The following is a 25,750-nucleotide window of genomic DNA, read 5'->3' on the forward strand; positions in this document are numbered from 1 at the left end:
ACCGAAGGACCACAAGCCGTCGGTAGTAGGCCTTCGGTAATTAGCATATTTCCTGTAGTGATATAACATTAAACAATATTTATGCACTAGTGATAGATCTCTAATCTGTCAGTAAATTTTACAAACAAATCATTTATCGACGAATTTTTGTCATAAAAAATCCATCAAAAAAATGATATTATTAACTGATTTTCATAGTTATCCATGAAAAATAGCTTTGAGTAATACGCTATTTTTTGAGGTGAAAAAAAAAATCATATCTTATGTTCTACTATGAAATACAAGGTATACTCTACAACTTTGTTTATACTAATGAAAATCTTGTAAATGTTATGAAAATGTTGATTAGAATTGACAAGTGTATAAAGTTTCATACAATCTGGCCAATTAAAAAATAATAAAACACGGTGGAAAAATATAAAACATGCTATGAGAATTTGATTAAGTTGATCAATTTCCTTTAGTGGAAGTACGGGATAAAAGAAGTATTATACCAAAAACATTTATCCTAATATTTATTTTTCTTATTATAAAATAAACACACTGCTTTCTTAGCCTGACAAATCAAAGTCATTTTTTTTTCTATTTTAGTGCATGAGAGTAAAATTAAAAGAGAAAAACATTTTCTCTTTTTAAAGTTATCAATGAAGTTGTTTTTCCTATTTTCAACAATGCTATATTTTTTCCCTCAGAGTTTGAAGAAAAGTATTACAGATTTCTTTCCTTTAATAAAATTAAATCATTACTTATTGCTTATTTTCTTCTCCTGTTCGTCTTAATTGAGTTCTTATGTTATTATTTCCAAACAAAACACTTTTGGGGACTCTTTTTCTGTATAAAAATGTGTAAAATTTCTTTTGAATTATTTTCTGCATGAAAACTTGACATTGTGTTATTAGTTGAGATAAAATAAATTTCTGACTCAATCGTCCTAAAAGAACCTGATGTCACTCTAGAAAGGATGAAACGATAAACTATGAAATTACTACGTACTTAACCTTATTTTATGTAATGATATATTCTAAGAAACGGGCAGTTTTGAAACTTTCCAATGATTCCAAATACCAAATAATAGTATACTTTACAAATCAATATAATAAAATGATTAACTAGCAAAAAAATATCATATTTCAGTTTGACTCAATCGAAAGAGATGCTTAAATATATATATATATATATATATATATATATATATATATATATATATATATATTGATGTACGTTACCCTCAATACTAATTTTTCACCTAATCATGTAATGGTTGACTTTCAATAAACAAACCCATGGACTTAATCAATCCATGAAAAATTCTTCTCTCATTTTCTTATACATATCCAAGTGAACTCTTGCAAGTTAAGTATTTTCATTAATGACCTGATGAACGTTTCTTTCCCCGAATTGGTCAATCCCTAGTCCCAATCCACCAAGTAATAGGTATGATATTCTGTACAATGGTGCTTCATCTCTATATATAAAGGGTTGTAGAACACATAGATCTCCATAACCCAAAACTGGTCCTAATTCTTAGCTTAGTAGCCAAAGATACTGCATGATATAAATGGCTTCCTATAAACATTTCTCTTTTTTCATCCATGCCTTTGCTTTTGCAGCTGTTGTATCAACTGCATTTTCAGCACTGTCCCCTAATTATTATGACTACTCATGCCCTAACGCTTTGAGCACCATCAGAAGTGTTGTGGAGGCTGCTGTGCAGAGAGAGCAGCGTATGGGAGCTTCTCTGCTACGCTTGCACTTTCATGATTGCTTTGTTAACGTAAGACTTTCTAGTTGCATGTCTTCTTTTATGTTGCTGTTATTTTCTTTTATGTTAGATTGTACCAGATAATGGTGATTCTTTTGGCTACTGTTTCTATATATTTCTTTTGCATGGCTGATAAAAAGAATGATGCAACAGGGCTGTGATGGTTCGATTCTGCTAGACCCTTCACCCACCATTGACAGTGAAAAGAATGCATTTGCAAATGTTCAATCTGCTAGAGGATTTGAAGTTGTGGATGAGATTAAGCAGGCTGTGGACCAAGCATGTGGAAAACCAGTTGTTTCTTGTGCAGATATATTGGCTGTTGCTGCACGTGACTCTGTCGTTGCGGTGAGTGATACTACTGTTTCTACCACACGTTACTACTTTGAATGTTTAGTAACATAGTAATATACAAGTGTAAATTTATGTTTCTCGTTAAATAAATAAAAATTATAAGGAAGTTAAGAATTATACGAAGAAAATGATAGATTTGTTTTCAATTGGGGATGATGTGAATTTTTTATATAAATTAAATTTATGTTATGATTTGTTATGATTTTGGAGTGTTATGCTTTTTTGTTGTAATTATATCAAAAGAACTATTAATATTCTATTTTTGTTTGTGCATTACAATTGAATTGATTTAGTCGAGATACAATTTATTTTTTCTATATTAGTTACCGTGTCAAATAGAGTAAGTTATAAGATAATCATTTTATTTTTATTTTCTAAAAGCATGATAGAAGCATGCAAGGCAAACTAATTTAATAATATGATTTATTTCATTTTCTGACTTAGTAAGCAGGAGATATTCAAATATGAAGTAACTTGAAAATTTTATGATACTTTTAAAACTTATCTTATGAAAAAGTAGCACATACCTTATTTTACTATTTCTTCTTTCTCCCATTTTCGTTGTCATGTTGTCAAAAAACTTTTTTTTTTGTTTTCTTTTCTTTTAGCTCTTTGTCAACTGAACAATAAACTCTGAATAAAATTCACATATAACACGAAGTCCTCTTGCCATGAATATCCAAACCTCAAATTATAAACAAAAATCAATAGTTTTTTTAATGTCAGATATAAACTAATCACAATTTTGTTCCTGATCTCTACAAGATTGACAGAGAACAAACAATTACTGTAAAAGTAAAATAGGCTACCATGATCATGTGGGTTGATTTAGCCATCAATCATTCTCGTATTCGGTGAAATTTGCGTACATATATTACAAAATAAGGGTTTTTGTAAGTAAGATGAAAGAAAAATGATATTAAGAATTATGTGTTTTCCCTTGCAGCTAGGTGGGCCAACATGGAAAGTGAAACTAGGAAGAAGAGACTCCACCACAGCAAGCCGTGAAGCAGCAAATGCAAACATTCCAGCACCATTTTTTAGCCTCTCTGAACTCATCACCAACTTCAAGAACCATGGTCTTGATAAGAAAGACCTTGTTGTTCTTTCTGGAGGCCACACCATAGGATTTGCACGTTGTGCTACCTTTAGGGACCATATCTACAATGACTCTAATATCAATCCCCGTTTTGCACAAGAACTTAAGTACATTTGCCCTAGAAAAGGAGGTGACTTGAACCTTGCTCCTTTGGACGACACAGCAGCGCAATTTGATTCAGCCTACTTCTCTGATTTGGTTCATAGGCAAGGGGTACTTCACTCTGATCAGGAACTGTTCAATGGTGGTTCTACTGATGCATTGGTTAAAAGATATAGCTACAATTCCAAGGCTTTCCACCAGGACTTTGCAAAATCTATGATTAAGATGGGAAACATAAAACCTTCCACCGGGAGTAAAGGGCAAATTCGTTTCAACTGCAGGATAGTGAACTAATTCATTACAGAAATGAAGAATCAAGTAGGTTCTTGTAGAAAACTGTATTAAAAATTGTTTTTCGGAGCTTCAACTTATTATGTTGTAATGTAATATTGTTTGTAGATGTATCCTTCATGATACAATATTTGTTTGTTTTTTGTTTTGATTAAAATGTACTATTAAGGATTCAAAATAGAAAGATATTAAAGTTTTGATAAAACTACACGACTACCTTTGATTCAAAAGCACATAACATTTTGCATGAAATGTAGTTTTATTTATCAGAAAAAACAATTATATTTAAATGAGTAAATCATATTTTCCCAATCTATATAAGAAAGTTATCTTATCTTATGAGAAATAATTACAAATAACTCTAGTAATAATAAATGTAATTTATAAAGAAATACACTTATCTTATGCTGGAAGAATAAGTTTGTTAAAATGTATGCTAACTTAATTGTCTATGTTGAATATGTCTTTCCATAAACTTCTTGTAGGAGTAAAGAAGGTTATTAAGAGAATACAAATAAACTTTCTATCGGAGTGGAAGAGTGAAGGAAGGAAAACGGCATGAAAAGTGTATCAATCACACGAAGGATAATTAGGCGTGAAGGACATAAAACTATTTAATATGGTACTATTTGGGAAATGAAAATTAGGAACATAAAATTAAGGATTGTGAAAAGTAAGAGTGGGTATAGATTGGATTTTTCAAAAATTCAACCTAGATCTAATAAAATATTGAATTTATAATCCATATATATATATATATATATATATATATATATATATATATATATATATATATATATATATATATATATATATATATATATATATATATTAATTAGATTAATAAGGATTTTTTTTCAATTCAATTTAAATTAGATTAAATTTAGATCTAATCTATTTTGTTATTTACATTATATCTAATGAGATTGATCTAATATATTTGACTATTAGATTTATTAAACATGTGTTGAGCTAAATCAGATTGACCTAGACCTAGGATAACTTAGGTCAACTAGGTTATAGTTTACTCGGCTCGGCTTTCGATCGAGATTGACTTAGTTTGACCCTCAGTTCGGGATGACTACGATAGACTCTCGTTCTAGGATGACTCACTCAACCATCACTAAGGACTGACTCGGCTCGACCCTCGACTTCACCCTCGACTTAGACTAATTCGACATGACCTTCTAGCTTGAGTAGACTCGACAGACCCTCCTTGGCTTGTAGTTTGACCCTCGTCCTAGATGACTTAGTGGTCGAGCCCAACTTTTATTGATCTTCAACCCAGGTAGACTCAACTTAACCTCAATTTGGGGTGACTCGATTTGACCTTCAATCATCACTAACTCGACTCAACCTTTGGCTGGGTCGGCTCAACCTTTGGCCTGGGCTAACTAAGTTTGACCTACGACCAAGGTTGACACAACACAACCTTTAGTTGAAGCTGACTCCGCAAAGCCTTTGGTTAGGGCTAGCTTGGCTTGACCTTTGGCACAAGTTATCTTGGCTCCACCTTCGACATAAGCTAGCTTGTCTCGACCTTCGACACAAACTAACTTGGCTCAAATTTCGGCACAAGCTAGCTTGGCTCGACTAGACCTTCGTCTCGAGTTGGCTTGGCTCGATGTTTGGCTAAGGTTGACTCATCTCGACTTATGGCGTAACTCGTGTTCTCTAGTCCACTAGTTCTTCAAAATTTGATGAACATTGTTAAAGTTTTCAACCTATTAGTATGTTTGCTTTTAGTAAAATTAAAATATAGAATCATTTAAAAAATTTAAATTTTGTGTATATAATAATTTATAACTTAACTCACTAATACTTATAAAAGCTTAATACCTCTTTGGTCTTTATTTTCGTTAGTTTTGTTTAAAGTGGTCATCGAATTTTTCAAACACTCAAAGTGGTTACAATTTTTGTAATTGGGGCATTTTCCCTAACGACGTCTAAATCGTTAACAACATAGTGTCCACGTGTGTAAGAGCGGAGAAAATGTAGGGCTTATGAATAATATTGTAATAAGACTTAAGTATGTTTTATTAGAATTTGTGTGTTCACAAGGTGTTGTGTATCTCAATTGGTGAGAACTCTTTGATGGGCTAAGTGGTCACGTGTGCAAGTCTTGATTAAAACATAAGATTTTGTGTTATTTATTTGTTTTGGTGATATAAGTGCAACACCTGATAATGTATGGTTGTTATATTTGTGATGTTTGATATTCTCAATGTAATGGATTAGCTTGTTGGTAGATATGATTGTCTAAGAGTTAATGGATGTGAGTTCAAATATAGGGAGAGAGGTTTATGAGAAATCTTTGCTTTATTGTATTTATATTTTGTTTGAGGGGAAGAATGTGTTTTCCCCCTTTTGTAATTGAGGTGCACAAATTATAAATATGAGTGGAAGAAGTAAAGACATGTACTTTAAATAATATAAGCTGAAAATTAGAAAATAGAACGTCAAATCTTGTAGTTATGTTTTAAAAAACTAGTTGAGATATTGTAGGAAGCATTACCTAGGTGAATATTTTAATTATAATAGATTTTAGAGGTAAAGAAAGAGAGCATCATGAGGCAAAGAGAGGGAAATTTTAAAGAGGAGAAAAAAAATCCTAGATAGATAACAGAGACGTAAGAGATTATGGGTTGATTGACCTTGTGTAGATAAAACTCTAGAATTGGTCAATGGGAAGTTAACCTTATTTAATTATTAATCTTTTTAGTTGTTAATTTTGAATGTCTTGAGATGCTTGTTCTCTATTAAGGTGGTTCATGAATTTTAGAAGTATCATTAACCATAAAGTATTATTCTAGGACAATTAAATAATTGTTTCTTGTTTTCGTGCATACATGGAATTAATTATATAAGGGGTGAATGTTTAATTGTATAAGGTGTGAATTAATTATATGTATAAATGGGAATTTCGGTGGTTGCAATGTGATAATGTAATATTGTGAAAGAATATAATAGTAGCACCATGAGTTTTCACTTAAGTATAATTATAATCATGATAACGGTTGAAAATATTGTTATCTATGATGTAATTTTGATACTAAATGCACCCTTTTCTGCTTAGAAACTTGCTTGAAATCATGTTTTTCTGTTAAGTTGTGTAAATAAGAGAGTTGAGGTTGAATTTGATGAATTTATGACTAAATTCCCTTGTTTTGGTAGGAAATGAGATAATATGAAAAGTAGAGATGAAGTGACAACGAGATGGAGCTCAGAAAGGCTTGGAAAAACACTAGAAGAGAGGAATGCTCGAAGCTTGGGCGCCCTTTTTGGAGGCTTAAGCGCAGAACAATGTCGCTCACCGCCTAGGCGCCCCTTTTGAGCGCTTGAGCATCAGAAGCACGAAGCTTGGGTGCCCCTTTTTGAGGCTTAAGCGCCAGGAACCACCGTTCACCACCCGGACGCCCTAAGTGAGGCGCTTGAGCGCTAGCGACACGGGCTTGGGCCTTGTTTCTGTTGGTGTGGAGAAGGAAAAGATGACACCAAGATAAAAGATGTGACATGAGCTTATTGGGTCAAGCTAGTGACATTAAAGAAGCGCTTACTGGGAGGCAACCTATCTTTCTAAACCTTTCTTTTTAATCAATTGTTTTGTTATTGTACTTTGCTTGAATGAACCACACTGCTTTAATTCAATTCTGCTATGTTTTGTGATGAGTATTGCTTTGTGATATTCTAGTGCATTGATTGATGTTGAGATGATGCATGATGTGCTAATATACAGGTGATGGCTCACAGTGTATGAAACAGGTGCTTGAGGTAAAACTTGATTAAGACACTAGGCGGGGTGTTTTTCTGAATTTTGGGACTTGTGAGTTTACCTGTGTGAGATTTGGGCTTCAGAGTTTTTTGTGAATTATTGCTATTACTTTGGAAGAATGAATGATTTTGCCCAAATTTTCTGTGATTGAACTACTTGCTTGCAGGTTTCATATGATCAAGGCCATCTTTTGTTATCCCTTATTCTTTTAGCCTTGAAATGATTTTTGACCAACTGAAAAGAAAACAATTTGTTTTAACCTTTGAAAACCCTTTATGAAAATATTTACCTTGAGTTAAGTTGAGAACATTTGATGAGGTATTGATAAAGCTTCAAGTTTGGGATTATTAAAAAATTGAAAAGAAAAAGCAATGAGCTAAGCAGTGAATAAATGAAAAGCAAAAGCAAAAGAAAAAGAAAGATGAAAAGAAAAGAAAAGAAAAGAAAAGCTCAATGCAAGGGAGAGCTGGGAAAAAGAAAGAGAGTTTGGGCTTGAATGATGAAATCATAAATGTCTCTCTTAACTCAAGTATTTTCCTGACCAGAAAAACCAATTTCCTTCTTAGCCTAGCCAAGTTACAAGCTATGAAAAGCCCTTGTGATGACAACTTGCTTGTGAGTATGTTTGATTGTGGTTAAATGAAAGGCAAATTTAATTTGTGTGACATTGTGATAGCAGAGTGAAAAAGACACCAACACCTCACTATACACCTTTTAGTTGAGTGATACACTTTTTGAGTGCTTGAGTGATACACTTTTGAGTGCTTGAGTGAAACACTTTCCATGGTGAGGAGTAGTTCTTTGAATTTTTGATTACATCTTTGCTTGGTTGATTGATCATTCTTAAGGATAGTATCTGTTGAAGTATACGAGCATCACATTGATTTTAATTGAATTAAGGCATCTGCTCATCTTGACCGACATCTGTATGCTGAGTTGATAAAAGTGATCTCTTATCCCGGAAGAAATTTTTTTTTTTAAATGTTGAGTCATTGTAGTGATTGTTCTGAAAAGCTGAGTTACAATCTGTTATGCTTGATCAAACTGCATTCATATTTAATTTTCTGTGTTTCCATTTGAAACCAATGATCTTATTTTCTTTAGGTCTTAATTAATCGAGTTATCACACGACTGTTTAGTGCTGAGAGTATGAAATTGAATTATCACAATGCATATTAGTGTTAGTCGTCCCAGCCAAAGTCATCATAGGAAAAGTTATGTTAAAGAATATCATGACCTCTGTAGAAAAAAAGAAGAAAGCCTAAATGTTACAAGCACAATGAGGAATGGTAATAAATAGGATAGTAGTTAATTAGTGAAGAATGTAATGATGAGTTATGTTTTTAAGCCAAGAAAGGAAATCCATGGATTTCAACTTCTGTCATCATTTATCCAATTTTGTATTTCTGTAGAAACATAGATTGAAGAAGGTTAGTTAGTGTGAGATAAAGAGTACAGAAAATTGAAATAGTTGAGGAGATGATTAATGTGAAAAAAGTGTTACGTTGGGTATAATATAATAGAATGGTTTTGTTAAATTTGATGGTGATGATATGGAGGGAAAGGAATAAAAAGTAATGTTATTTAATGAAAAAAAGGAGTGATAAGTATACTAGGTATAGGGAGATGAATGGGAGAGACAGGTATATGAAATGAAACAAATGTGAAAAAAACATAAAGAAAAAAACAAGAGAAAAGATTTATGGAGGAATTTGGATGAGATGGTGGAATTGCAAATGACTAGTCATCACTGCATCTAACAAACAGAAAGCAAAGCCAGCATAACTATTTTACTATTTTTGTTGTTCATATTAATTTTTCTTCCATAAAGCGATGCCCACAGAATCTTCACACAAATCTTTCACAATTACTCACTAACTCACTCATTCATTAGCCGCACATAACAAATAAATACCACCCTCTCCCACATCCATTCACAACACAAACCTAACATATGCTTCAAACTTCAAACTACCCAATTCTCAGTTGCCAAAAATGATGCGTGTCAAATAAGCTCATGTTGTCACACCGTTAGACCCCACACCCAATGTGATATCCTCAAATATATAACAACTTATATAATAAAGACGTCATCATTCCAATAAAGAGAACAGTCAGAGTAGAATAGTAGTTCCGTAGTTGATATTACAGTCATCCATATAAAGGACAGAACTTAAAACTTAAACAGTTTAGAGTATTTCAAAATAACACCAACTTAAATTTAGAAATCCTAAAAGGACTATACTGCAGCATCAACATCCTCCAGAACTTGCTCCAAAGGTATCTCCTCAACAACATCTGCTCCCATCCAAGTGGATGATCACCGTAAAGGAAAAACATACACAAGCAGCACACAACACAAAAGCAAGGGTGAGCTAGATAAACAAGCAATAAACATATAGTACAATCAATCGATGTCATCATGCTTAGTTACATATAAAAGAACAATTAAAGCATACCCCTTAAACCATGACCCAAACACTCAACACGACTCATCCGGATTGGTATAACTGTCGAACTATTGGTCGTCTTTGCACTTGCATAGTTCAGTTGGCCCTCCCCAACACTATGCAAGGTAAATCCCCCAATCTGTCTATGTCTAAACTCTAAGACTATAGACGAGGACCTCCCTCTACTCTCATCACTCATACTGTTCTTCTCTATGTGAGCATGAATAGTGCTTTGAGTGTAGGGATAGACATACCAGTTCAAAGCTCCATACAGTTATACAGAACAACAATAAGACATCGCACAACCACTTCCAATCATCTCACCCTGACAATAACAGTCCCAAGAGAACCCAAGTCTCATACATAACCGAGTTCTTTCCAACCACCCAAGTCTCATACTCAAATACATCATTATAGTTCACAACCATGTTCTTTCCAACCACCCAAGTCTCATACATAACCGTACATGACAATCTGTTAAGCAAACAACATTAATCAATCCAATACACATTACCAGACAATAACAGTCCCAAGAGAACCACTAAACAACACAAAATCTTGTAACTCATACTTAGACAAAGAAAATGGCTTTGAAACCATCACCAACAGTTCCAGACAGGTTCAAAACCCCCAAAACAACCTAAGGAACGTCCAAAACAGACATCCGGAACCCCAAAAACTATCAAAAGCAAAGACAACAACTTACTGGTATGCTTAGGGGCGCTCGGGGGGGGGGGGGGGGGGGGGGGGGAGGGGCGTTGGGCGCGAACCACCTCGCATCCAGGGCGCTTAGAGGGCGCCCAGCCCCATACCAGTTGACAGCAACCATGAAATTTGACTTTTGATGCACTTGGATCCTGTTTTAATGGCTAAAGGGGTTCTTTACACATTTGTATTGATGGAAAATCACGTTTATAACTTAAAACAAACATCCATTTGATCACTAGATCCAAGACTAGGTGTATCAAACCACTTTTGACACTTTAAAAATCCAAATTCACTTCTACAAGTTGCCCAATTTCATTTTTATCCTTTAAAACCCTCAATTCTTCCAACTATCAATAATAACACAGTTTCATATCAACAACATACCAGCTCAAAATTTAACATACATACAGATCATACAACAAATTTTTAACAAGACACTAGTTCCCCTTACCTTGAAACTTCTTTCCTCAGCTCAAAGACCCGCAGCTACAGTACCCCCTAAAAAACTAAACCGTATCGGTTCAAGTCGAAGCTCTCGACTCCGGGAACGCAGAATCACCACCTAAATGACAATACACCGGTTAAATTTCAAGATTTGGTAGAGAGAAGGCAGAGAAAGTTAGGGTTGAAGTTTTAGAGAGGGAAAGTGGTTTTAGAAAAAGTGAGATTCTTTTTTTAGGTCCTTACACCCAACACTGTCCTTGCACTCTCAGCACTCGACTCCCAACTCTTCTTGCATTTCACAATCGAGTATGTCTCCTTGTTTACAGGCCCGCCTCGGCCCTCGACCGCATTCAACCGCCGCTCGTTTAAAATCCGCATTAGCTAAAGCCCTTGTTCCTTATTATCCATTTGCTAGAAGAGTCCGGCCCTAAGGCGCTGTCTTCCTCGAAGCCTCTTCCGAACGCTACAATGTCAATGATTTCCAAAAGGCCCCCAAAATAGTGGCCCAATGGAGAAAGCTCTTATCCCTCTACGTCACTGTCGTCCTCAAAGGCTCGCCGATTCTCGTCGTCCAGCTCACCTTGCTCACCTACGGGGTCGCCGCCGTTGGCATCGAAATCAATCACTGCATCTGCGACGGCATCTGCAGTGCTGAGTTTTTGAATTATTTCTCCGATTTAGCCTCGGAGAAATGTCAGGGTCTGGGTCTCGGTGTGAGTGTGGATCCGAAGCCGAAACCGGTTTATGAAATGGGAGTTGGTGCGAGGAAATTGAGTTTATGAAGTTATGGGTTTTTACTTATTGTTTTGGTTATTCTCGAAAGAGTTTGACAATTTTTTTGCAGGTTATTTCAGGGAGAGGATATTGTTCCTGACTGTGTTGCAGTCTCCAAACGTGGAGCAACTAAGAACAAAGATTTGGGGGTACATTATGGGAAATGAGAGATTGGATTCGAACTATGTGGTTCCACAATGGGTGTCGCAATTTGAGTGCAGGAACCGCTGTCTATGCCTGTATATGCCTCGCCTGTATATGCCTCGATTCAGGAACCGCTGTCTATGGGCGAAAATAACCGATGTCGTTTCCCTTGATTGCATTAGTGAGTGTCGCATATTGGACCAATGATATAGAAGGCAAAAAATCCACAACATGTTTCTGCATTTATCTTGGAACTAACCTCATCTCTTAGCACTCCCAAAACTAAAAGGTAGTCTTCGTTGGAGTAGTAAGACTGAACACAAAATTTTATCTGCTGTTTTTACTTAGATACTCCGAATATAAGTTCTTCTTGCTAAACTTCATATCAATGGAAGAATACCAAAATTAGGTTTTTTGTGATGGTGATGTCGTTGTTTGTGCTTGTGATTTCCAAGTCTTTGTTTCGATATGGATGGTGCGATTTAGGACTTTCATTGTGCGATTTAGAGCTTGTTAGTTGGTTGCTCCTTCTCGCGATAGTTCATTCCTCGTTCTCATGGTGGCGCAACTTAGGGTTTTCATTCTTCCAGATTTGTGATGTGCGTTGATGGTTGTCATGGTTTGTGATGGCTCACGATTTGGGATTTTTGTGGAGGAATGGAAGTTTGTTATGGCTAGCGATTTGGGGTTTGCGGCGCTGTGAAAAAATATGGTGGCTGAAAGCTAGAAGTAGATTGAGATATGTGGTGGTTGTCATAGTGAATTAGTGATTGTCGATGTTAACAAATGATAGTGGTAGCACAACCAACAATGGAAGAGGTCATGGTGGCTGCCAAGGGTTTCTAGGTGTATTGGAAAGAAGATGAGAGGATGTGGTAGCCATGTGAGAAAAAATGGAACAAGACATTCAGTTATGGCTCATGTACACATTGTGTCGTTAAAGATTTAGACGCTGTCAAGAAAAAGGATCAACTTAAACAAAAATTGGGACCACTTTAAGGCTTGAAAATGTCGATGACCACTTTGAACAAAACTGATAAAAATAAAGACAAACAAGGTAGTAAGCCTACTTATAATTTAAGTTCCATTTATTAATTATAATAGAATAATTTAACATATAAACATAATATTTATATAATTTTTTTTATTTGAGATATTAATTGATTAATTAAAACTTAAAAAATAATTATAGTGTGTTTTTAATATATAAATAAAAGTACATAAACACACACATTGTTGGAACAATTTTCCAAGGACTTAGGGAAACAAGATTAACAACACTGTAGACTTGATATAATCTTCTAGGCGTGAATACACACTTTCCTAAAAGCAATATTCCGTCCCTTATAAGAGAGAAGGAGCTCAAGAAATCCGCTTTTGAGATACAAAGAAGAAATACAACAAATTTCTCACTCTTGGTATTAACGTCAAATAAGAATAAAATTCTTCACGAATTGATTTATGTGTTAAGTGAATGACATGATGTAGAGAAAAAGTCTAACTATCAATAGATCAGTGGATCCCTTTATATAGATGTTGATCAGACATCTTTCAAATCTAAGAGACACCAGATTCTGATTAGTTATATTTCTTGATTATATCCTTTCATGAATGGTTGTAACTCTTCATGAATAATTGTAACTCTTCATGAATCTGAAATTGTCTCTAATACTCTTAAATTCCAACAATCCTCCACCATTTGAGAGTATTGTATAATTACTTAAAACAAACATCTTAATAATTGCAATCTTACACATAAATGAAAGTATACATAGACTTGAACTTTCACTTAGTAGAATACATATTTCAGGAATTCGTATTTTATTGGTGTCAAAACGATGAACCAACATAATACATAATGAAGTCTTGAAGATACTCTACATACATGATAAATTACATATTTTTGTTATACTTGACACAATAGGGCCATGTGTCCATATCTATTCATAAGTGCAACAAAGTCATGCCCCCTTGACTTCTTGAAGCAGCCAAACTTCACACCTACATAGGTTGATTTCTTAGGTAAACATGTTTCTGTGACAAAACATAAATTCAAGAAATCAATTAAGAATTAGTCAACCTCCTAAGCATCACACATCTAAAGCACTCTTGAAATAGTTATTTGTGCTTTCAATAATCAAATAAGAGATTTAATCTTATTGAACTTAAGACCCAATGTTATATTAAAGTTAATATTCCCTTACTTGTGATTAATCATGGGCTCCATTCATATTCCAATTGTCATTCTGGAAATGGAATATTTAGCCTTAGTAAATCCATCAACCAAATTAAACTTTGTTCATACGAAATCTACTGTAATAATTCCATCTTTGATGAGTCCTTGGACATAACTATGTCTCACACCAATATCTCTTGATTTTCCATTGTATACTTGACTATAAGCCTTTGCCAATGTTGTAGCATTGTCACAATGTATTGTTATTGGTGATATTGGTTTTGGTAACAATGGTATTTCGAATATGAGATTCCTAAACCATCCGACTTCCTTTCTTGTCGAGGCTAAAGTTATAAACTCTGAAGCCATAGTGGAAACTGTAATGCAGGTTTGTTTCTTGGAAGACCAAGAAATTGTACCTCCTTCAAGGAGGAAAATCCAACCACTAGTTGAAGAGTGATCTTCTGCATTTATAATCCAACTTGCATCAAAATATCCTTCAAAAAAAGGAAGGATAACCACTATATGTTAATCCATAATTAATAGTTTTCTTTAAATACTTAAGTACTCGACGTACTGCTTGCCAATGGGATAGACTAGAGTTACTAGTATATATACTCAATTTGCTTACCGTAAAAGCAATATCTAGTCGTGTACTTGTCATTGCATACATTAAACATTCTATTACCCTTGCATATTCCAGATGTGAAACTGATTTACCACCATTAGGTAATATCTTTAAACTAGGGTCCATAGGGGTTGAAACAAGAGAGCATTCATTGTTGAATTTCTTGAGTACTTTCTCAATGTAATGAGATTGAGACAAAAATTAATTTCTCATTTTCTCTCTTAATCTTTATACTTAGTATATCCGTTTAGAATGTGACCACGACAAACATAATCATCATTCTCCCATTTGTTCCTTTTTCATCGTTCCTTCAATGTCTCAGTTTCGCTTTCTTTGGGTTGGGAAAAACTTAGAACATATGACACGTTTAGAGTCATTGTAGTATAGTGGTACGTATTCCTGCCTATCACGCGGATGACCCGTGTTCAATCCTCGCAACGACGCCAAAATTTGATCGAGGTCGTACCTGAATAAAATTTAATATTCAATTAAATGTAGTATAACTAGGAGAATGACCCCTAGATCGTATCTCAAGGACCAAACTGTGATTCAAGCAATAGGTCGAACACTTGGTAGGGGTGAAATTGGACAAATTTTAACTAGAAATTAACAAACCAAAACATGAATTTCACACAATTCAAAGACAGGTTGGTCATCGGCTCAGTTACAACACTTCCAATCCTCAATTAACAGTCAATTAAATGCTACCCTCACCCTATTCAAACACCAATCAATCAACTAAGCGAAGGTTAATTGGGTTTTCCTAAGCCGAATTAAGCAAATGAATTGCACCAAATTAATCAGCCCCTGCACCGAATAGATTAACTAACTAAGCGATAATTAATCCAATTTAGACCATTAAGCATGCTCTAATCGCAAGTCCATAACATATTAAATGTGATACAAAGTGAGAGTAGCAAAATCGCAATAATAGCACAGAATCTCATGGAAAACGCCGCAACATCACTAATGACCAACCAAAATCGATTAAGCAACCATTGCGAACGAATTAGAACTACAACCCAACATTAAAAACGTAAAATGCAGAATTGGAACACGAATTACAACACCAAAATGCAACACAAAAACACACCAAACGCAAAACTTCAAAACGCAAAATGCAAATGGAAACAAAAGGGGAAAACGAAATGGAAATTGGAATTGGAAGAGCAAAATGAAATGCAATTGCAAGATGAAAACGAAAATAAAATTATAAGAACAGTAGAAGCAATGGAAACAAAAGCTAGCAAGAGAATAGAGAAGGAAATTAAAAACGGGATTGCGTTCAATTAGAAAATGAGTTCAATACAAAGAGAAGAGAGAAAATGAAAAACCTAAGATGAGGAGCTCTCTAAGAACCTTAAAAACACAAAATGTAGAATGAGGAAGAGTGAGAGGTCTACCACCCTCTTAGCACACTAAACTAGGTCAGAAATTACACTTGGGCTTCTCTAAAAAAATGACCAAAAACGGCCCAAACACTAATTTTGCCTAAATATTCCCTAAAAACAAAATTACAATCTAATTAAATCTAAAACGCCTACGTGGAGAGTATTTGTTGACGTGACAACCCTTTAATGTACAAAAATATACTTCCAAAAATTAGCCTTATATAATTCAAATTAATTAAAATAAGAATTATTGAGCAAATTAAGCATAAATAGCAAAATTGGGGAAATAATGGACATTCTTGCACAATTCCCTAATTAAATGTAGTACAATAAGCTAAGTGAAGTCAAGAAAATATTGACTCATCAGAAGGAAATGCATCTTCTTTTGCCATCGTCGGAAACCAATGCCTTCAAACTTGTGTAATCTGTGAAATTTTGCAAACATCTCACGAATTGTTGTCATCTTAAAAAAGATATTGCTTTTTGACTGTTGGAACAATTTTCCAAGAACTTAGGGAAACAAGATGAACAACAATATAGACTTGATATAATCTTTTAGGCGTGAATATACACTTTCCTAAAAGCAATATTTTGTCCCTTATAAGAGTGGAGGAGATCACGAAATCCGCTTTTGAGATACAAAGAAGAAATACAATGATAATACTCACTCTTAGTATTAACGTCAAACAAAAGTAAAATTTTTCACAAATTGATTTATGTGTTAAGTGAATGACATATCTAGAGAAAATGTCTAACTATCAATAAAGCACAATCCCTTTATATAGATGTTGATCAGGCATCTTTCAAATCCAAGAGATACTAGATTTTGATTAGTTATATTTCTTAATTGTAACTTTTCATGAAAGGTTGTAACTCTTCATGAATAATTGTAACTCTTCATGAATCTGAAAATTGTCTCTAATACTCTTAAATTCCAACACACATACACACGAACACATACACATGCACATGCACATGCACAATGAACATATACACATGCACGTACATGCACACACGTAAACACATATGCACATTCACCCACACCCACTTACACATTTTTTTTAATCCTATAATGATTTCATTAAGACTATTTGTTTTGCATGTTTTTTTACACCCACATAAATCTCAAATTAGACCTCATTAAATTTATAATAAAAAGATGAAAGATACCCTTGCAAGTCTTTCTTTTAATGAATTTTAGGTTGTACAATAAAAAGGTATATCACCAAAATCTAAAAACATAGATTGAATGTACTTAAAAAATACACTAAAATGTACATTTTGAAATATATTTTCAAATCTAGAAATATATTTTATATTGAACAATCTAAAATTACATTTAAGACTACACATATCAAAATAATATTTCAAGATCTAAAATTATATTCCAAAATATATATTTGAAATTACATTAAAAAAGTACATTCTAAAATATATTTCTAGATGTACAATGTAAAAAAATGTTTTACCAAAAGGTGAATTCAAAATATTAAAGTTGAGAATGTTAAGCTATGCAGGGAAGCTGGAAATAGAGTGGAGAGGTAAAGTGCTTGAGAAGGTGAGACGGTTTTCTCATTAGCTAAAAGAATGAATACAATAGTGTATATAACCTGAAAAAGTATAGGGAACTAACTGTCAAAGACAGTTATTACAGTTGTAAAATTTAGATTAATATCAACACATCCTCCTTATTATGAATTCTCTATCAACTTAACACTAAGTAGATCTCTTAATTTCTCAAATCTATTTTGCCTCAAGGCTTTAGTAAAAACATCAGCAGCTTGATCTTCTGTGCAGCAGTGAATCAATTTCAATCTCCCTTTATTGACTTGATCTCTAAAGAAATGAAACTTGGTTTCAATGTGCTTACTTCGTCCATGAAACACTGGGTTTTTTTACAAGCTAATAACAGATTTATTGTCTAGTAAAAGTTATACAAGTCTTCTATACTCAAGTTTTGACTAATAAAAAATAGTCTTCAACCATACACATTGGCATGTTGTTTCTGCAGAGGCATTATACTCAGCTTCACATGAGGAGAGAGCAACCACCTTTTGTTTCTTCGAACACCAAGAAATTGGTGCTCCTTATATTTGAACAAGTAACCATATGTGCTCTTCCTGTCTACCTCGTCACCACTCCAGTCTGAATCACACCATGCCTCTAGTATTCAATCTACTCTGCCAAACTTCTTAGGAGAGAAAATACTGAAGCCTGTTGTCCCTTTTAGGTAGCGCAAAATGTGCTTGGCAGCTGCAAAGTGTCACTGCCTTGGATCATTCATAAACCTACTTACCAGCCAAACTCCATAGCTTATGTTAAGTCTACTATTGCAGATGTACCTGAGAGATCCTATATATTGCTTATACAAGGTTGCATATACCTTCCTTTCATCAGTTTCGTTACTCAACTTTAGATTATCCATAATAGGTATTGCAGCATTGTTGCACTTTTCCATGTTGAATCTTTTTAAGACTTTAGATATATATCTTCTTTGATGAAGAAAAATTCCATCTTCTGTCTGCAAGAACTCCAACCCCAAAAAATAGCTCAGATTGCTAAGGTATGTCATCTCATTCTCTTCTTTCATTTTTCTTTTAAAAGCTTTAATTTCCTCCACTGAATTTCCTGTTACAAGAAGGTCATCTACATACAGGAAAACCAACATAATACCTTGTTGTCCAATAGCTTTCATATAGATTCCAAATTCTATAGTGCATTTTTGAAATCCAAGTTTGATGAGCAAAGCATTGATGTGGTTGTTCCAGGCCCGAGGTGCTTGTCTGAGACCGTATAAAGCCTTGTTCAATCTCTATACCTTCTGCTCTTCTCCTTTCTTTTCAAATCCTGGAAGATGTCTCACATAAACCTCTTCTTCCAATGGCCCATTCAAGAACTCAGATTTAACATCCATTTGGCTCACAGTTTCAATCTTGTTGTTGATATGATCATAAATGAAGAAACAATGAAGAGTTTCAAAGTGACAAAAGCACAAAAAGCGTAGAATGGGTTTCATAGGCTTGTATTTGCCTCGTTGTTTTCTTTTCGTTAGTTCTAGTTGAATAAATGCTTATAAACCCTTCTTTTCCTTTTCTCACAAGCAATGTGGCACTTCCCATGGCTTAGTCTTAAAAGAAAAGAAGCGTAAGTAGGCGTCTTAGCTTGTAGCGCGAGGAAGCATAGCTAGCTTTCATTTTTTGAATTTTAGGAGAGCTAAGTGGCTTATGAACCCTTTTGGAATGAGAGAATTAGGGAATGTGGGACTCCAAGCACCTAGGGGCGCTGCTGTAGCTGCTGGCCAGCTCTTGGAGCCTTCCAAGTCTCACATTGCTTGAAACTCTTCACCAAACTCCTTCCAAAAGCTATATAAGTAAACCTAGGGGTTCTCCTTGTACACACCTTTGAAATCAATGAAATTGTGAGTTGAATTGCAATCTTGCATTCCTCTTAGAGATAGTTTTTTGTCTCTTAGTCCATTTTGGCAGACCTTATCTTGAGTAAATCAAGTAGCGGTCCTTCCTCGACACTTATCTTGGAGTCCTCTCTCAAGTGGCGTGTCTACGAGTCATAAGTTTCCTCCTCCTTTCTCTTTTTCCCTTTTATTTTCCATTCATTCTTTTAAATGTCATTGGTATACTTATCTCTAGGCATGCACTTCCCCATCACTATTGGTGCAAGAACTTCGGTGAACCATCCGGGTTTGAGCTTTGCAAAAACCCCTTCGCTACCAATCTGGGTTTGAGCTTTGCCACTCCACCATCCGGTTTGTACTTGGTCTTGAACACCCATTTGATCTCAATGGCCTATTTATGTGAAGGAAGTTCTACCATCTCCCAGGTTCTACTCTTCTTGATTGCCTTCAGTTCCTCCAACATAGCTTCCTTCCACTCCTTTATATCAATTACTTGCTTCCAAGTCAAGACTTCTGCATAAGCTAAAAGCGCATAATGAACTGGATCACCAGAATCTGCTATATCACCATCAATGAATACTTCATGGTCTACAAGTCTGGTAGTGGAAATCATGTTCTTTGAGATCTCCTATTATTTGCTCCAACATCTGTACTGACCTGTTCAATATTAGCAGGTTTTATGTCCTCTAACTAGCTATGCACAGAATCAATTTTCAAATCAGCCTCTGCCCCATTCTAATCAAACTTTGCAGCCTCGTCCATTATCACATCTCTGCTGATTACAATTTACCTTTTCTCGGGACTGTACAATCTATAGGCACCTGTTGGATGATAGCCAACAAGGATAAAGATCTCACTTTTATCATGCAGCTTCTTTATTCTTTCATCCGGCACATGTTTGTAGCCAATTGATCCAAAGATCCTTAAATGATGTGCAGTTGGCTTAACTTCAGACCATGCTTCTTCAGGGGTGCAGTTTGATAAAGCCTTTGTTGGGCTTTTGTTCAACAAATATGTTGTAGTAGAAACCGCCTCTCCCCATACACAATGTGGCAATTTCTCTCCTTTGATCATGCATCTTGTCATATCAAGCAACATCCTATTTCTTCTTTCGGCTAAGCCATTGTGTTGGGGTGTATAAGGAGAAACCACCTCATGCATTATTCCTTTATCATCGCAGTGCTTGCTCATCTCGTTACCGTTGAATTCTCCACCACCATCGGTTCTGAATATTTTGATCTGTAAACCAGATTACCTCTCCACCATGGCATAAAATTTGACAAAATGTGAATACACTTCTTTCTTTTTTTCAGCAAATAAATCCATATTTTCCTAGTTCACTCATCTACAAAGATTAGGAATTATTTGTTACCTCCGAGTGAAGACAAATCAAAGGGGCCACATACCTTTGAGTGAACTACATCAAGTGGCTGCTTTGCTCTTTTGGGTGCAGATCTTATGAACTTTCTTCTTGATTCTTTCTTGACAGCACAATCTTCACAGATCTTGTTTGGAGCAGTTATTGATAACAGTTTAAAATATTGTTATCTGTGATGTAATTCTGATACTAAATACACCCTTTTTTACCTAGAAACTTGCTTGGACTCACGCTTTCTCATTAGGTTGTGTGAATGAGAGAGTTAAGGTTGAATATGATGATTTTATGACTAATTCCCTTTATTTTGATAGAAAATGAGTTAATAAAAAGAGCAGAGTTGAAGTGCTAAGGATATAGAGCTCAGAAAGGCCTAGAAAAGCACCAGAAGAGGGAATCGCACGAAGCTTGGGCGACCTGTAGGAGGATTGAGCGTGTACAAATTGACGCTCGCCACCCGGGAGGCAGACCCCCGAAGCCTGGGCGAAATTGGAGGCTCAAGTCTTCCGAAAATCGACGTCCACTGCCTAGGCGACCAAATTGGTCACCTAAGCATCGCACGTTGCTGATCCGGCCTAGTTTTTGCTTTGTTTTGACTCTTTTGGACCGGGCCATGTTTCTACTCTTTTCTAAATTTATTTAAAGGACCCATGCGCTCTAGGTTTTGTATCTCTGGCTGGAGCAACACAACAACACACTCTTTTACTCCCTGAAGGCGGATCTGGAAGCGGAAGCTTCCTCTTCTACTCTTAGGGTTTTACTATCTCATGCTTTTTCATTGTACATCTAGTTTCTCCATGTCTATGGGGAACTAAACTCTATTTGTTGTTGGGGAATAATGTAACCTTGTGAGCTCTCATGTATTTGAATTGGTTCTTAATCATATATGCTTTATTCATTAATTGTTAGGGAATTCATCTGTTTTAATGCTTGCTCTATTTAACTCATTTAGTTGCATGATTTATTAATTGCATGAGTGCTGGGAGGTTCCTTACAATTCAGGTTCTTGTTGTATTCTCCCAAGGGTAATATTTCTCGGGGATGAGGGTATGAGTACTTGGTCATCTTAAACTATTGATCTTCAGACTTAATTTTCTAGGAACACTAGGAATTGCACGAACTAGGAATTAAGGCAGACTTATTGCGCCAAGGGATTGGGTTCTAGGTATGTTAGTGAGTGACGTTAATATTAATGCATAAAGAGGAATTCTTATATACATGAGAGGGAACTTGGTGAAATCTAACCCCAACAACATATTCATCTCATATTAAACAACATCCTTTCATCTTTGTGTTACTCTACTATTGATCAATTTGCATTCATATTTAATTTTTTGTCTTTGCATTTTAAACCAATGATCTCGTTTATTTTAAGTCTTAATTAATTAATTTATCACACGATTGTTTAGTGCCGAGATTCCTCTAGGATACGATACTTGGTCTTACCATTTTATATTACTTGTGGGATTTGGTACACTTGCCAATCCGTCAACAAGTTTTTGGTCTCAGACATGCACCTCGGGCCTGGAACAACCACATCAATGCTTTGCTCATCAAACTTGGATTTCAAAAATGCACTGTACAATTTGGAATCTATATGAAAGCTATTGGACAACAAGGTATTCTGTTGGTTTGCCTGTATGTAGATGACCTTCTTGTAACAGGAAATTCAGTGGAGGAAATTAAAGCTTTTAAAAGAAAAATGAAAGAAGAGAATGAGATGACAAACCTTGGCAATCTGAGCTATTTTTTGGGGCTGGAGTTCTTGCAGAAAAAAGATGGAATATTTCTTCATCGAAGAAGATATATATATCTAAAGTCTTAAAAAGATTCAACATGGAAACGTGCAACAATGCTACAATACCTATTATGGATAATCTAAAGTTGAGTAACGAAACTGATGAAAGGAAGGTAAATGCAACCCTGTATAAGCAAAATGTAGGATCTCTCAGGTACATCTGCAATATCAGACTTAACATAAGCTATGGAGTTTCGCTGGTTAGTAGGTTTATGAATGATCCAAGGCAGTCACACTTTGCAGCTGCCAAGCACATTTTGCGCTACCTAAAAGGGACAACAGGCTTCAGTATTTTCTCTCCTAAGAAGTTTGGCAGAGTAGATTGAATACTGGAGGCATGGTGTGATTCAGACAGGAAGAGCAAATATGGTTACTTGTTCAAATATACGTTGTTGGGGACTCAGGGTTTAAACTATTCTATTTGTGTGATTCTTAATTAATTTTGGCTTTATTCTATTTTACTTTACTTTATTTTATTTTGTTTTATTTTAGTTTGTTATCTTTTATTTTATTTTTATTTTGTGCTAACAATATTTTCTAGGGTTTTGTTTGGTTTATGCAGGATACAGTAAGAACAAGGAGCAACAAAAGCTTTGAACCTCTTCTGGAAGGACTTGAGACTAGTAGGAGGCCACGGAGAAAGAGACTTGCTAGAGTACCTTCTCTAGAAAGAATTTCACAGGTCCTACAATCTGATCAGGAAAGCATGGACAACAATGAGGGTAGACGTACTTTGGCAGATTATGTAACTGTTGTTGGCCCGTACCATTTTAACAGCATTGCAAAGCCAATGGTCAACGCCACAAGCATGGCGATGAAGCCTACGTTGATCCATCTAGTAAAAAGAAACTAGTTCAATGGACTGTCCATATGAGCATCTGGCCACTTTTAATGAGATATGTAACATTGTGAAGTTGAATAGAGTGCCAGATGATGTTATAACTATTTTCCTGAAAACAGATTTACTAGGTGGGAAGATGTGGTAGCGAAATTTTTGAATAAATACTTCCCACAGTCAAAGATCAACAAAGGGAAGCAGGAAATCTCTTCTTTCAACAAGGGCATGGACGAATCATTAGGGAAATGATGGGATAGATACAAAAGCTTGCTGAGAAAGACACCTACTCATGGTTTTGATGAAGCAACAATAGTCATTCTTTTCCTTGGAGGTCTGTGTTCACAAACCAAATTGATGCTGGAGGCCTCAACTGGAGGCAATATCAAATGCAAGACTCCAGAGGAAGCCTATGAGTTAATTGATAACATGGCTACCAATGATAATGAGATGCACAATGAAAGAAAAACTTCCTCACAACCTAAGGGAGTTTTACAGCTACAATCTTATGATGCCTTGCTTGCTCAAAATAAAATTATCACTCAACAATTTTAGATTTTGACAAAAAAACTTTCTCAACCGTCAAAGGAGTGCTAGAATGTTTCACAGGTTCAATAGCAACTCTGTGAGCTATGTGGTGGTGATCATATTAATGGTTAATGTGTAGTGCCGGAGAATCTCAATGAGAATGTGAATTAAATGGGCAACCAGTTCCGTCCCAACAACTACAATCAAGGGTGGAAATCCCATCCAAGCCAATTTGGGCAAACTGATGGACAATTCAATAGACCACCACAACAGCAACAACAACAGTGGCAACAACAACCCTGTCTATCTGACAGAACTACAATGCTTGAGGAGACCCTCAAACAATTCATGCAGGCATCTCTTTCCACTCAGAAAAGCACTGAAGCTGCTATAAGAAACTTGGAGTTGTAGGTTGGTCAAATAACGAAAAAGTTGGAAGAAATGCCTATCAAAAGTTTTGGGGCTAATACTGAAGCTAACCCCAAAGAAGAATGTAAGGCCATTGTGAGTATGAAAGATGAGAGAGAGAGAAAAAAAAAAAGTTTGAGTGAAGAAGAAAAAGAAGAGAGTGAAAAAAAAGAAAAAGAGGAGAAAAAAATTGAGAGAAAAGAAAAAGAGGAGATTGAGAGGGAGAAAAAAAGAAGGGGTTGAGAGAAAAAAAGAAAAAATAGAGAAAAATCTCAATCACCCTGAAGAACGCTCCAGAAAAGAAAAAGAAAAACAATTAGGGTGCATTGAAGAAATTTCCAGAAAATTAGGAATAGAAATTCCTGTGACTAAAGCACTACAGCAGATTCCTGAATATGCTAATTTTTTTAAGGAACTCCTCAAAAGAAAGAAATATTTAAAGGAGGAAATAATTGAGGTACAGGAAGAATGCAGTGTGATTTTACAAAAGGCACTCCCTTCTAAGGTTGAAGATCCAGGATGTTTCACTATTCCTTGTACTATTGGGAAACATAAAATAGGGCAAGCCCTAATTGATTTAGGGTCCAGTATTAATTTAATGCCCTTATCTATTCTTGAAAAGATTGAAGGTTTTGAAGTCAAACCTGCAAAGATGGCTCTGTTTATGGCTGATGGATCCACCAAAAAGCCCTATGGTGCAGTCGAAGATGTAATGATTCAAATTGACAATCTCAGATTCCTCGTAGATTTTTTTATAATGGAGATGAGGGAAGATTTGGAGATCCCTACTATTCTTGGGAGGCCGTTCATGAAAACGGCCAAGGTAATCATTAATGTGGATGATGGAACTATAACACTTAAAGACCAAGAAGAGGAGGTGATTTTCAATGTCTTCAATGTTGAGCAGCTATTCCAGGTGAAAAAGACTAGTCTCAGGACTTCAAGGGGAGGTACACCAGAAACCATTACTAAAGCTGCCAAGCCAGGTAAGGAAGGTAAAAATTGTGTTTTGGCACAGGTACAACAGGAAGAAAAAGACAACAAAGGAGTAAGTGTTCATCAAGATTCTCTGAAGAAACATGAAGAACTGAAACCAAGACTACCAGTGAGGTTTAACAAAAAGTTTTGGGTTGTTAAAGAACTCAGAGGTGATGGATTGATTGAGATTGAATCACCAATTTCAAGGAGAACAAAAAAGTTGAACAAGAAGTTGCTGAAGATCAATTGGTGTGAAAAAGGAAAAGATAACACCAAAATCAAAGATGTGACATGAGCTTATTGGGTCAAGCTAGTGACATT

General features: G+C 35.3%; 1 protein-coding gene across 1 annotated transcript; it reads left to right on the forward strand.

Annotated features, from left to right (window-relative positions):
- Nucleotides 1-1,427: 1,427 nt before the first annotated feature.
- Nucleotides 1,428-3,801, forward strand: LOC124834562 (peroxidase P7-like). The gene is made up of 3 exons (XM_047309271.2): nt 1,428-1,774; nt 1,916-2,110; nt 3,063-3,801. Exons 1-3 carry the CDS (start codon nt 1,559-1,561, stop codon nt 3,609-3,611), a joined length of 960 nt encoding a protein of 319 aa, XP_047165227.1. The 5' UTR covers nt 1,428-1,558; the 3' UTR covers nt 3,612-3,801.
- Nucleotides 3,802-25,750: the final 21,949 nt, after the last annotated feature.

This window comes from Vigna umbellata, chromosome 11, assembly GCF_029865625.1.
Source record: "Vigna umbellata cultivar VRB3 chromosome 11, Vumbellata_1.0, whole genome shotgun sequence".
Taxonomy (NCBI): domain Eukaryota; kingdom Viridiplantae; phylum Streptophyta; class Magnoliopsida; order Fabales; family Fabaceae; genus Vigna; species Vigna umbellata.

What these genes read in the sequence shown, in the direction of transcription:
- LOC124834562 (XM_047309271.2), top strand. Translation starts at nt 1,559, where the DNA reads ATGGCTTCCTATAAACATTTCTCTTTTTTCATCCATGCCTTTGCTTTT. An exon ending in TTCATGATTGCTTTGTTAAC is followed by an intron (nt 1,775 to 1,915) that starts GTAAGACTTTCT and finishes ATGATGCAACAG; the next exon opens with GGCTGTGATGGTTCGATTCT. An exon ending in CACGTGACTCTGTCGTTGCG is followed by an intron (nt 2,111 to 3,062) that starts GTGAGTGATACT and finishes TTTCCCTTGCAG; the next exon opens with CTAGGTGGGCCAACATGGAA.